This window comes from Anopheles stephensi, chromosome 3 (genome assembly GCF_013141755.1).
Source record: "Anopheles stephensi strain Indian chromosome 3, UCI_ANSTEP_V1.0, whole genome shotgun sequence".
Classification (NCBI taxonomy): domain Eukaryota; kingdom Metazoa; phylum Arthropoda; class Insecta; order Diptera; family Culicidae; genus Anopheles; species Anopheles stephensi.
Genome location: NC_050203.1, coordinates 66,265,733 through 66,280,247, shown reverse-complemented (window position 1 = coordinate 66,280,247; position 14,515 = coordinate 66,265,733). Strand labels below are relative to the sequence as shown.

The 14,515-nt window shown below is 43.6% G+C and overlaps 1 protein-coding gene across 7 annotated transcripts in view; it reads left to right on the top strand.

Moving 5' to 3' along the window:
- The window catches only part of LOC118511743 (discoidin domain-containing receptor tyrosine kinase B), a 253,597-nt gene that overhangs the window by 193,986 nt on the left and 45,096 nt on the right, over positions 1–14,515 (top strand). For all 7 annotated transcript variants that reach the window (XM_036055193.1, XM_036055200.1, XM_036055195.1 and 4 more), the window contains 2 exons: positions 651–790; positions 7,506–7,713. In XM_036055193.1, the coding sequence (XP_035911086.1) occupies positions 651–790; positions 7,506–7,713 (348 nt within the window). The remainder of the gene's footprint in view (positions 1–650; positions 791–7,505; positions 7,714–14,515) is intronic.

Here is a 14,515-nt window from a genome sequence, read left to right as displayed (position 1 = left end):
TGGCCCAGAGTGTGCCCGGATGTTTTTGACCCTTCCCCAAGGGTTCACCTTTCCTGTCCTGCTACTGGCCACCCGTCTCGCACGGCTTAACCCATTCGACGTACATTGAAAGTGGGGAAAAAGAAGCAATGCAATTGCATCCCGCACACAAGTCCAATTGCATTCGTGCAATGGTGCAGTGAAGGGGTTCTGGGTGCCTCTTGAACCTACAACCCATCTGGGATCTCCCTTCAGATGGATCTCCCTTTCGGCCTAACATTTCGGGAATGCTCCAAGGAACAGTACGAAGGAGCACCACATTACTTCAAGCTCCAGGTTGTTCCGGTTGAAGATTTTATTCGTTTCATTCGCATATCCTTCCTATCCTTCTATTCTTCCACCGACCGACGTTTGGAATTCGTTTGCCAAGGGTTTTTTTTTTGCTTCCTTTTACTTCCAGCAGGAACTGAATACCTTGAAAGTATCACATGTTGTAGGAACATAAATTTTAATATGCTCACCAAACCCCCCTCCCCCTCCTTCTTCTCCCCCTCGCAACCTTACTAACCCTTTCCGCCCTGCTAGACGTTTGGTGTTATGGAAATTTTTCTAAAAGCCCGTCTCCTTCATCTTTATGCTTACCTCACCTTCTCGGTTTCTCTGTTTTGCAGGATACGACTGGGTCGGTTGGCGTAATGACTCACTCGGCTGGGCCGGCAAACCGGTCGAGATGGTGTTCGAGTTCGACTCGGTCCGTAACTTTAGCTCGATGGTACTGCACACCAACAACATGTTCAGCAAGGACGTACAGGTAAGTGTGTGTGTGTGTGTGTGTGTGTGTGTGTGTGTGTGAACGACGACCGGGTCGCTATCGCTTCTGTTTCCATTTCTGCGATGCCCTCGTTTGCTTGGGCTGCCTTATTGAAAGGCATCAGCATTAGGTGTTGGTGGTGGTGGTGGCTCGGTTTATTCGTTTTGCCGCACGGGTGTGGTTAAATTCCAGTGCCTGTCACCTGCAGGATATGATGGCGTCACTGTGGGCCCGGCTTTACTTACCGAAGCACATATTATACGCGCACACACTTGGGTTGTTAAAAATGAGTAAAGATGGTATCACTTCTACCTCCTCTAGCTCTAACGAGTGTTTTGAAGAAGCTTAACCAGGTGCTGAGAGGGAAACAGAATAACGTTCTGGACGAGGTTTCTTTCCGAGCTTCATTAGGATCTTTTTTTGTTATTTAAAGAAGAGTTTAATTTGCAAAATATGCTTGCTCATTAAACTATGAGGTAAGAATCTGATGGATAATGGAAAGAATTGCCTTGGCGTCGTTCTTAATGTACTGTGTACACTACATAAAATTTCGTATTGAAATAGACTATCTTTGTGCTGACCATTAAGCAATAGATTCACTTTGTAATAAATTTGACGGTTAAGAGTCGGGGACGACCCGGTATTAGATGTGACAGCAAAGCCAGCCTTCAGACGGTAAAAGCAGGTTTCAAGTCTCATCTGGGCCGTTTCCCCAAAATGAGGACTGACATTCTAACTATGCGGTAACAATAAGTCTAGTAAGCCAAAAAAGGAAAGGCATGACCTAAGAGAGGTCGTTAGGTCAGTAAAAAAAGGCCAAGGAGAAGGAGAAATATGAAAAGAAAGAGAAATTGAATAACGTCATATAAAGAGATAAAATTGTCATAAGAAAATCGATTGATTGCTCCTAAAGCCAGTCAGGGATATATTTTTCACAAGCGCTGCCTGTCTCTTATTCTGAGTGGTCGTTACAAGGACGATTTAGTCCAAGACAAAAGCGACGAGTTTCGTATGATATTATCAATTTAGCCTAGAATATTGTTCGCTTTTTATATGAATACTCTTGCCTCTGGACTCATATTTAACATCGAGAAAATCACCGGACAATAAACCGTTGGGCTCCTCGTCAATTTCTGCCTCCATAGGAGGATCCTCAAAGTTTGTTGGGATGCTTAAAATCTGTGCCCGTTACGGTTTATAAAACTTTCTTCAGAATATAGTATGTATTGTAAATTGGAAGCAGTTGTAATTGATAAAAAGAATACCACTTCTATTATTTAATTAAAATGTAGGGAATGCTTTAAAAGAACGGTTTAAACTCCTCAAAACAACGATTCATCTAACGGCCATAGAGTCCCTTTTATCAACCCTGAATTAAAAATTACCATTAAGATGAACCATTAATGCTTCCTTTGCGAAAACGACTTGCACATCAAATTAAACAAATTGTCCCAATCGACTGTTAGCAAAGAAACGAGGACGTCCCCAAAATCAAGTAAAGTTCAAATTGATGATATTTTAAACCGAGCGAACGTGCTTCTAATGCGAGAAAATGAACCGCACTTCAAACCAGCTGGCAGCCAGCACTACTGCCTTCATCATTTTGCACATCATTTTGATACCATTTTGATAAGGGAAAAACCATTTGCTGCTCGGGTTTTCCCCTTCCTCCATCAAAAGCATGCAAACACCCGTGATTTACCCAACCCGAGGAAAGATTTATTTCCCTTCGAAGCGTGCCCGCCAAAAGTAATGAGCTGTTTCGGTGGGGCGGGAAAAAAACGCGGAATCAAAACACATTTTGCAGTCGAATATCAATAAACAATTATCAAAACGCATAACTGCCGGCAAACCTCTTATCGTCAGTTGCTACACCAACTCGTTAGGGCTGCGGAGAACCCGCGGGGGGGGGGGGGGGGGGTTCCCTGGTCACCGCCATTACGATGCTCATTATGATGTTCGGCAGTACGCCGAAACGGTCGCATAAAGAAGTCAGCCTAATGAAGGGTAAATCTTCTTAACGGAAACTTTCGGTGCGCTTGTTGTGTGGCGGTTGCTTTTTATTTGTTTGGGAGCCTTTTTTTCTCGCTCCGTCTTGTACGACTTTTCATTTTCCGGCAAAACCCGGTCTACTATCAGTACCGCGCCAGAGTGGTAGTATTTCTACCGAGATGCCATTTTTCCGCGGCATCCCAGCCAGCCGGTTGTGTTTTACCGTTGGCGCCAACATGCTAAGTATCAATAATTGGACTCGGCTCGTAAATTTTTGCCCAGTTTTTGCTTTTAGTTGGCCAGTTTTTTTTTTTTTTGCTTGTTCATAGCGTTGTGGTGCTCTTTTTCCATTATTTAGCAGCTTCTCCGGTTTGCTGCAGGACGAAGCGCTCCAGTTTCCCAGTGGCCCGTTAAAAGTTTTTCCAACCAAAAACCGTCGTGGTACCATTTTTCGCTCACTTCTCAATTCATGACTTTTGGCTCGGGCTGGCTGGCTGGTGCGATTACCACCGGAAAAACAAGACTCGGCAAGAAATCAACTGCAACCTGGTGGCCTGGTACTTTTGGGTGGCCGGGACAGAGAAACAAAAAGCCCCGATCTCGCTGTTCAAGAGCTTCGTTCGGGGTAGGTTGGTGTAGGCCAAAAGTCTGCTAAAGTTTTCCACACTTGTGTGTGTGTGTGTGTGTTTTGCAAGGACCAATGTCTGCCAACGGGCCCGAAAATTCATGATAAAACTTATTTTCTCGTTAATTGTTCGAGACGTTAAAATAAATTTTCTGCAAAATATAATTAAAGAAACTGTGTGCCACCGCCACACGGCAAGTCGGTCCATCGACCGGTGGAGAGCGTTCTTTTGTTTTGTTTTTGGCCTTTCGTAAAGACACGCGGACACGAACAGCATTTATTTTTAATGCGCTGATGCGCTTCTCCTTCAGCCCAACCTCAGGCCATGGCCCTGCGGCAGGTTGTAACATAAAGACGGAAGAGGATTTTAAAGCAAAAAAATAATCCTTTCAAATGGGGACACAAAAGGTGAAAAGCTTTAAAGTCCACCGCCGGAAAAAAAAACTCACGAGGGTTATGCTTTGAATGCAATGAACGTTTCAGGATACGATTCAAAATAAACTTACCCACAGCCCGTTTGCTTCGTAAGGGTGAATGAATTCAAAAGAGATCCCAAAATGGGGTTTCGAATAGAAACAAAAATCCCAAACCATCATTCGAACATTTGCAGTGCTCAATGAAGGGGGTTTAAAGCAAAAGCGAAAGTCAATTTAATTAGGTGAAGACAGCCCCGGGTATCGACCCGGGCGGTGGCATCGAACGGCACCGAAAACCCCGTAACCGTCGTCGTCGTCTGACCCAATGATGTGGTAAATGAGGTTTGAATTGCGGAGAAAAGATTTTCACCCGCTTTGCTGTGTGTGTGTTGGTTTGTTTTCAACGTTTTTCGTTGGGTAATGCTGCAAATTTGATTACCTGGTGTTTTGTGTAAGATGCATTAAACTTAAATTTTATACAGTTTAATTGATTTTTGGGTTGTTTTTGTCTATTCAAATTCTTCTATTCCACCACTTTTTTTTATTCAAGATGGAAATTAAGTTTGGTGCAAAAAAGGGAAGATTGTATAAAATAGTAAATAATTTTCAAGTCTCTAATTTTGATTTTATTTGCTTTGCGTTTGAGACTTTAGAATATAATTAATAATGAGGACAATTTTTGAGACATAATGAACAGAAATTAAAATAAATTTAAAGCATAATCGTATAATGAATTATTGTGAACAACCAATTTCATGATAAGGAAAAGTGAAAAAATCCGACATAAGCTTAAATAATAAGAAATTATTCTTCTTTGATCCTGTAACCTCGAAAAGCTTCGGTTTGCCATTTCTGGCTTCCTGTGACTTGACGTTACCCGTAGCTGGAAGTTCAATCCATCGTGGACTCCGGTGGTAGATGCGACAGCGGCGCCGGTCTTTACACGGTAGGACCAGGGTTAAAATCCCATCCAGACTTTGCCTCCCCGTACGAAGGGCTGACTAACTCGACTACGGATTGAATTAAATCTCAGGAAGCCAGAAATAGTAGCCCGGGGACCTCTTGAGGTTATAAGAGCCTCAAGGAAAAGGAAAAAAGATGTTCAATCCTGCGTACGGGAAAGACGATGCAGATATGATTTGATCCCCGGTCTTGCTGCCGCGTGAAGATCGGCGCTAGGATAGCCTCAGCCCCGGGACTGCTCCACACAAATAATCACAAGATCACAATTTTTTTAAAATAACTTAAGGCATCTGGACTTCATTTAGTCTGAATTTTGGATCCAATAAACTTGCTGAAAAATTGCTGCTCTGAAGGTGTCAAACTTAAACCTGATATGTCATCTGAAATAACCATACGAATGACTTATTTGGAAAAAAAATGCTCCTGAGAGACAACAAAAACCCTTTGGTAACAGTTTGATTACAGTAAATTTCTTTGAGAGATGAGAACCATGCCATTTAGAAGTCTTCTGATAGACGAGGATCCTCGAACGACTAGGTCTCTTGCAAGTTGATTGGTAGATGAGGTAAACTAGACGACTAGGTCCCTGAGTTGACAGGCATTTAAGACTTGGTAAATGCAGCTTTTGATTTTAATCGACACTGAGGAATTTGGAGCGGTCCGGTGGCGGGGTGACAACGGCTCCGATATTCATATGGCAGGGGTTCAAATCTCATCCAGACACCACCACTATCCGTAAAGCTGACAGTGGTAGATCAAGATATTTTGAGGCCCCTCTTATTATGATGTTAGGGGGAAACAACAGGATTTCCCTCACCAATGAGGTCCCCCTGACCGACGAGGCCCCAAGCGGCCGCTCCTTCCCACCTAGGTTGATCCGCCACTGAGCGCTGATTACTTTGCTACGGGTAAAATTAAGTCATAGAAACCCAGAAATGGCAGGCCGAAACCATTCATAAAGGTTTAATTCCAAGGAAGAAGAAGGAAGAGGAATAAATATCTATTTAAACAAAAAACAATCTAGTCATATCAGTCTTTCTATATGGACCAGTAGCACAAGATTTCAAAAACTGCAAATGTATTGATGGAAGATTCATGAATCCAATGTTGGCTACGAGCTAAAGCTAAATAATTATTGGTTTCTCTAAATGCTCAATATAAGAGATTTTTCTTTTTTTACCAATTTTTTAAAGAAGTTTATAGAATATTGGTGAACATCTCCATTTAAAGATTCATTTCGACAATAATTCTGTGATCAGTCTGCTTGTATGCCATTTGCAATCTTATTTATTCCAAAATTGTTCTCATTTTATCATTGCCCGCCTGAATGTAAATATCTCTCCGGTCTGACTGGCTATGAATTTTAATTAAAACTATTCAACTGGTTGATACTTAAGAAACAAGAAACAATTTCATTTTCAATCAACAAAACTCCATTTGCCTCTTTGTCAATCCTACAGCCTCTATCCATCTCTCTCCCTGTTTCTTTGTCAACAAACGACCATTCCATCTAATGAAGTGACAATGTAAATAAAAAGCGCACTCAAACAGATTCTTTGCATTACGACTCGGGCTAATAAAATGAAAATGTCCATGTTCATGCATCATCGGCGGCTCCAAGCTATGAAACGTCACATGAAACGCAGCACCATGAAGGAAAAAAAATCCCCCCAAGCGCCATACTCAAACGCTCTCGCCAGTAAGATGACATTTTCATCTGCTTCCACTCTTTGCCATTCCAAATGCCACATTTCCCAGTAATGGCTGTTAAATGGCTGCCCGGCAAGGAAGATGCGGACGGTGGTACGAAGCACCATTTCTGGCTGGCTGCTAATTTTCAACGGGAATTTTCCCGAAACCCACCCTCGGCAAAGCTGGACGGTTGCTCCCAGTGCTGCACACTGAATGCTGTCAATTTTATACCTCTTCCCGCTCCAGAATCCAGTCTTATCAGTACTCATTCGATTGGCAGCATTCGCTGAGTACTGATGGGAGTCCTGCAACGGAGACGGTTTTTATCGCAGCTCGGCTACTCGGCTGTATGGTCGGTTGGCGACGCTTATTGTGCTAATAAACGTCGCTCGAAAAGGCGAAGCGATTGGAATTAAAAGGATCGTCGGGGATTCGTTCAGTGTTTTTCCTTGACTCGTTTTTTTTCTTTCGTGCTGCCACTTCTTAACGCGAGCCATTTTATTGCCCTGTTCGACTAGCCGAACGCTTCAGGACGCCCCGGGAACGCTTTTTACCATTAAGCGAAAATGACACGCCTGGCTCCAGTTTCATAAGCTGCTTATTGCCATCGATACGTCATCCGTTTGTTCGTTCGAGCTGGAATCGGAGAAAATGTTGCTGAAGAAGCTGTTTTGCTTGTTCGCTTCTTTGCTCTCCTTTTCCATTTTCCACTTTTTAATAAATGGTTCAACCCCCCCTCCCGTATGGCTGCAACAGCTTAAATCACGGGCTGCAAGTCCGGACAAGTGCACATTAATTAGTTTTGCAGCGAGATGAGACTCTCGGGCGTCGAACGGTTACCTCCACCCAACCCCGGTGTAATCGGTTCAATCGGATTGCAAAAAGAAGGCTATTGCCAGCTTCCTGGAAAGCGTGTCAATAAATCCGTCATTAAAAAGGGCACAACGTCGCGTATAATTGGTTGTGAGATTTTTAAAACAAATTTTAAATTGCTGCTGCTAATGTCCAAACAATCTCTTCTCCACAGGTTTTTGTCCATGCGAAGGTATTCTTCAGCATCGGTGGTCAGCACTTTACCGGTGAGCCGGTCCAGTTTTCCTACATGCCGGACACGGTAATGGAGAATGCGCGAGACGTCACGATCAAGCTCCATCATCGGGTCGGTCGGTACGTGCAGATTCATCTCTACTTCGCATTGCGCTGGATCATGCTGAGCGAAATCTCCTTCAACTCAGGTAAGTCGGAGTTTGAAGTTTTACTGCTAATCCCCCTGCACCACCACCGTTGATTGTGGTTAATTAAGAGTGTAGCTGCAAAATAAAAGTTGAGATTTAGGTGCATCGCACAGCAAGTTGCATTGCCTCGCCACTTCACCTTCATAAATAACTCACACCAATGCGAAAAGGTTGTGGCATCAATCAATCTCCACCCTGCTACGTCGGCAGCAGCAGGAATGTGTTCAGAGATTATTTTCTTATCATTTTTATTGCACCTTCTTTCCTGCGGATGGGTGCTTTTTTGCATAGCGAACAAGCGGAATCAACGCCGAGCACAACATTTGCGTACGCTCGAGATGCGATTTCGCGAGATTCGATGCATCGAGCGTGAAAGCAACTCATCCAAGCTGCAGAACTAACGATTCGAGGTCTTTTCTGTGTGCACTTTTACGCTGGCTCATAGCGACACCGATGTCAGTCGATGTCACGGTGGTGACCAATTTGCAACAAATAATCAAATTACTGCTCGGCACACATAATAGTGGCCAGTAAATGCGTACAATGTTGCAAGCGCTAGTTGACGGTGCAGTGAAGTCATCATTCTAAGAATGGTGTTTTAAAAACGCGAGTGATGGTTTTGGGTTCTCCTCATTCGTTAACGTTCTGCCAGGAGTTAATTAGAGTGCGAATTTCCTATAAAAGTATTTATTGCTATCGGGAATTGTTTTTAACGTAAGCTTTTTAAGGATTTGGTGGATTCTCTTTACTTTTTCACTTCAATATGCTCCTGTAACCCATGTGGCAGTTCTTCGCCACATTATTCCAATGAACTTTGTCGATCGGAATAAATGGTATGGTGATGCACTTATACGTGATATTTCAGTAAGCCCAATTGCTACACAATAATCATTGATCCCTTGATTATGTCAACCACAATAAGCAAAATTATCAAACACATGTGATTAAAAAAGGAATATTAAAGGATGTTTACCACTACTACCTTGTTCCTTAGCGATCCATTCCATTCTACGGTCCATCGTGTTTTGTATAATGTATTTCATGTACAGAAAATATTTAACAGCGTTAGCAGTTGATTTGTGAACGACTATTTTGAAATTAATGGAGCTAGTATTGGTTTTAAATATTTGTTCTTAATATTAGGCTCTTACAGACTACTTTCTCCTTGCCGGATCTATAACATTAAATGTATAGACTTCTCCTTGCCGGATCTATAAAATTAAGAATAGTGGGATGCCATTTCTAGCTTCATGTGACTTGCTTTTCCCTGTATACCCAGATCTGCATACGGGGAGGCGATCTGGATGGGATTTGAACCTCGGTTCTGTCGTTGAAGATCGGCGCCGCTATCGCCCCGACCACCAGACCGCCTCTCGTTTTTAACAAAGGCTATACTCCATAATAAGTTACTAAAAAAATTAGAAACAAAACAAATACTCCCAGTTTCTAAATAATGCAAGCGATCAAAAGAATCATACGGACCATTTCCTGCGGAACTTATGCTATCATTATAAAGTTAAGCCGAGCTATGATATTATTCTTGAGGCCTGGAAGGCCAATTCCAATATGTAATGTACCGACAGTCATGATTCACGTGCCAACTTACTGTCCTAAGTCTACCAAAGAAGCAGTTGTACTACTTTTGTTATTACATTGAGAAAAATTAAAGGTTGATGAATTTTCTAATCCAGGCTATTGCAAGGCAAAACTAATTCAAACGGTAGGAAACAACAGTAAAAGAAATTGATCACCACAAAACCGTTGAATTTTCATACATGTATAAATAGTTCCAAAACTTTAGAGAGCAACAAACCTTTCAAAAAACTTTCACCATAATAAGCAAAACTTGTAAAATGTTATACTAAACTTTTACTTGACCCACACCGCTAGATAACCGCTATTAATTTGATAGCGAACTATACTGTATAGTGCAATCGCAACCGCTTACCACCTAAACACAAATAAAGCATCCTGCTGCGCTTCCTCGCGCAAAATGAATTCCAAAACAAAGTCCCATCCCGATTCCAACCACCATTCGGCTGAAAACATTTTCCCACATCGTTAGCATCGAGTGCACCACCGCCGGCAAGTGAGTGCACTTTGGCGCACAAACATTACGCTACTGCTCCACCGACTGGATCGAGCACCGCTTTGCGTATACATTTCGAGCCAAAGCGCACGGGTAAAAGAAATTCACAACCCTGCGCTATGAATGATGTGCTGTTGGTTAACAAGATTTTAATGAACGGAAGTTATGTTTCTTCCGTGGTCTGGTGAGGTTTTGCTCGATCTTTTCACCCGGACGAGTGATAAATTTAGCCCCAATTGGGGGGTGGAACTGTGGTGAAAGCGGTGCAAAAGGGGATGCGTTTTATTTCCGTAACAATGCACCAGCAGGCGGTACCGAGTAGCTGCCATGTACTCCCGTTCGGTTGGAGTTGTCCTTTTTACCAAATCATTGTACATCGTGCGGGTTGGGAGTGTCTTTGGGAAATCTATAACAACCCACTGTCTGCCATTTCGGCGCGCAGTAGAACGCATCACCATTGCTTAGTCTCACTCTCCCGCACAGTTCATCATCGGTCGTAATAAATAGGGTGAAATTATTCAAAAGATCTCGTAAATAGCATCGCTGCCGGTATTTATTTATTTGTTTGATCCTCAGCTGTTTGTCATACTCGGATCCACTCGATGCCCATCGACCAATGCGGCACGCACTGGAACGAGCACATTAGCGTAGCGGTAGTTTTACGCAAAACCGCACCCGGATTGCGAGTGGCCAGCACCGATCTCGGGCTGGTGCGCCGGTGATGATTGTTCGTTTGTTTGTCGGTTTGTTTGCGACCATTTACCAGCAATTCCACCCAGTTCCAGTGGGTAAATGCATTTTGCGAACGAAACGAGTCGGTTGTGGTCATTGCGCCATTCGACCGAGCACCACTCGGTAAGCAGGCCAACCAAGAGAGAGAGAGAGAGAGAGAGACTGAGAGGAGGTTCGACGGGCAAGTTGTTTAAGTAACTGATCTATAACAACAGCGTATATTTATGATGGTCAATCTCGCTCGGTGTGATTCCGTGCCATTTGCGAAGACGGTCGGGTGTTTGTGCTGGGCAAACACAAAAGGACGCGACCCTGTCGCCACAATATGCTACGAAAACATTTCTTTCCACGCTGAACCGATGAAGCGGACCATCTTGAAGCAGCGAGACTCTCTGCTGCTGCTGCTGTACGGTGTAAATTGTGCTGTCGAGTGTGTAAGGTTATTCGGACGCAATGGAAAGGTGTAAGATTCATGCCAATACTTTACACAGTTTCGAGCGCGAGCCGTGAGCCGTTTATCACCGGCGGAGGATAAGTTATGGCAAGCTGCTTCTCACCAACGCCATTCCGCTTGAGAAAGAGTTGAGAAAAGTGGAAACTATTTTTCTTTTTTCCCCGCTTGGTCATATGTTTTTTTTTTCCTCCAGCGGGAAGGTGTTTGACGGTGTACGGGTTTTGTGCTAAGCTCGTGAGAATTAAGCAACGTGCAAATCGTGGCGGAATCGCCGGTATGGGCTCAAATTAATTAGATAATAACGTATCGCGATGAAAAACGGCACATGAAACGATCAGTTATTTACATTCGCTCGTTTATCCGACCACCGGTTTGCTGCGGGTGCACGAAACAGCACCGAGCATTGTTATTGATCGTGCCATTAGGGACGGCTTAAGGTGTGTGATTCATAAGTTTAATGCAATCAAATATCATAAATTCAGTTTTTTCATGGGAAGGTTTGCGAAAGAACTTCTGGTTTCAGGCGATGCAATAACGAGACAGGTTTTTTCCTTATTGGTTTGAGGATCGTCTAGGCGACTAATAATGTCAGTGGAATGGTCAGTTCTTAGAGAAGAATTCGCTACAGTTTGGTAATTTCAAACAACTGGTTAGCTTCAACTATTAATTTACTTAAACACCGATAAATTCAGCACAGCATCCAGAAAATTATTTGAAGCTAAAGCATTTATTTAATTAATTATCTATCGCTAGAACTCCTTCGTAGAACAAGCCATTTCAGGAAATCCTCACAACTGCTCATGGTAGAGCTCTGTCGTCTGCCAATCTATTACCTTTCAGCTTAGTTCTCCAATCCTCCTTTAACTAATTCAACAATTTGAAATGAGTTTATGGATGTCAGCTTCAGATCACATTCTCATGACTCGATCAACCCTCTGGATCAATCCCAAAGATGCTGACTCTATTGCGTGGCAGCACGACCATAGATCAGCTCCTGATCGTTTCTAGTGACTACTGCATTATTTATCCAAATATGTAAAGGTTAGAATCATTTTGAACAGCTTTGTTTCGAACAAGTTTAAAAAGAGTTCTCTACGGCCTTAGCTTCGTCTGTGTAGACAGGTGTTTGAATGGAGAAAGAATTTATCTAAAATTTTAATTATCTGGAACATCCTTACATACAAAAATATAATCACCTAAGGATCCTTAGTGGCCTTATACAGAATGAAAGTAGGAAGCTACTAACACGTCGAATCTGCTGGCTGGGCCTGAATCAGAAGCCAGGAGGAAATATCATTCGAGGCCACACATGAAGCTCATTGTCCTCTAAATGATCAAGGACCAGGACCTCTCAACCATTGAAACCTCAGAATAAGGGTTGTTGAGTCCCGTGGCTTTAGAAATGTGTTTCTTCCATACGTTGTGATATATTTTAACTTCAATCATAAGTCACTGTGTTATTTGTTTCATATACAGCACTGCTTGATTTCTATTCCAAAAGTTCGACACCGACTGACTACAGCTCGTGTCATCGCATCTCCGCGTCACCGCTTCACCAATGCATCCAGGACAAGCACTCTCTTATAATCTTCCTCTCTCACACACTTGTTCAAGCTTGATCCAGAAACTAACAGGATAAAGTTCGATTTCAATAGGTGTGGTGAAAATAATCAACAATTTTCCGAAACTGTGAACAGTCTCTACATAACTTAAATATTTGTGGTATTGCACGGATTCCCATTAAAAATCAATCGCTACAATTCAACCACAATGTTCGAGGAATTAAACACACACGCACTAATGCCTTCAAATTTCGGTCATGTTTTCCAAGACCCGATTGCCTTCCACCAACCCATATCGCCTAACCCCCTGTTTACCGGCTAATGGTTCATAACGGAAAGGGCAGCATTCCTTGCTAAACATTAGCGAAAGAAAATGCACACCTATTAACCCCTTTGCTGGCCGGTTTTGCACAAACAAAACCCAAACCTCAAACCCATTCCAAGCGGGCGCACAATCATAAATTGCTGTCAACGGCAGAAGAGAACACCCCACCCCACCACGATTCATGGAATGCTAAATTTAGCATCAAATCCCATTTTAGGCTCACCTAATTTCCTGACCAAACAACCATTCCACGAACGGCGCGAAAGGAAATGGGATCACACGCTCCCAGAACGGTATGGCCAGAGGAACCGAGGTTCTTCAAAGCGGAAAAGAATTCATTTGCCGCTTCACCTTGAAGCTGCTCCGTGTAACCTCGGCTCGGAACACTCCGCCGTAATTGGTTCGCGCAGTCGCCAAATACGTGATGCACTTTTACTTTCGCTTGCGGAAGAAACGTGTCCTCACACCGCACCCAAACTGTCACCGTGTGTGTGTGTGCCTTGGTTCAAAAGCAGTACGGGCAAAAAGCAGCAAGTCATTAAATTTAATAAATCAAACAACCCGATCTCGCACTCCTAACGAGGTGGGCGCAAAGAAATGCACGACCGTTAAAGACATGCCCCAGCGCAAGTCACCACCGTCGACTTCCAAGCGGCGGCACCCGCTTCTTGGGGCAGTTAATCATTCTACATCCTCTTGCATCAATCCCAACTCCACCACCGGACCCGGCTGCCCACCAACTGCACGCTCAAGTTGGGGCAATTTATCAAAATCCGTAACCCTAAACCCTCGCTGCGCCTGCACCGGGGCCCATCCGCTGCGGGTGCTAGTCAATGGCGCTGCCACGCACATGCATTTACGGATTTGAAGCTAATTTATGTTTATTTTGCCGTGGCTTTGATATCAAATTATGTTATTAATTCCACTCGGCGTCTTCGCTGGTGAGGCCGAAGCGTTTTGCTTCCGATGCAACTGTATTTTTGATTAATTTCTAGTGCTTCCAACCGACATATGCACACGACCTAGACAGGATGGGTGAAATTATGTGAGTACTGCACTTTCTTGACCACGCACGGTGCGTTGCAGGAGATAATAAATTCATTCCTGCTTAAAACGTTGCCCATAAACAACGCCCTCCTCCGCTGGCGTTGCGGATAAGAACCATTGAACCCTGAACGCCGTTGGTTGCCTTGGACGGACGGGACGGATTGCACACACATGTTGTGGAGAAGACATGCATGTGCGATGATTGAACTCGCTCCGCTCGTCGTTTATTAGCAGCTTGCCGTTTCACTGGATTCTTCAAAGGACCGCGAACCTTCGCGAAACCCTTTGCTTCCCAGCCCCGGGGGAACCAAGTTTCACTTTGCACACATTTCTGCTAATTTGCCTTTCGTGGTTTTTTATGGCTTTCGGCCGTTGCATTTTTGCTTTGTGTGGTGCTGGTGACTCGCTGACGAGTGCGACACGTCACAAGGGCAATTAATATCCTCTCTTGCGGCGCATCTTGTGGGTTTTCTTGGGAATGTTTGTCTACCCTGTCACGTCAAGCCACACTCATTACGCACCAGAAAGTTTGTTGCGTGAGATGCAAGCGTTTGGGAAGAATTGCGTGGCGGAAGGAAGGATCTCAGAGCATC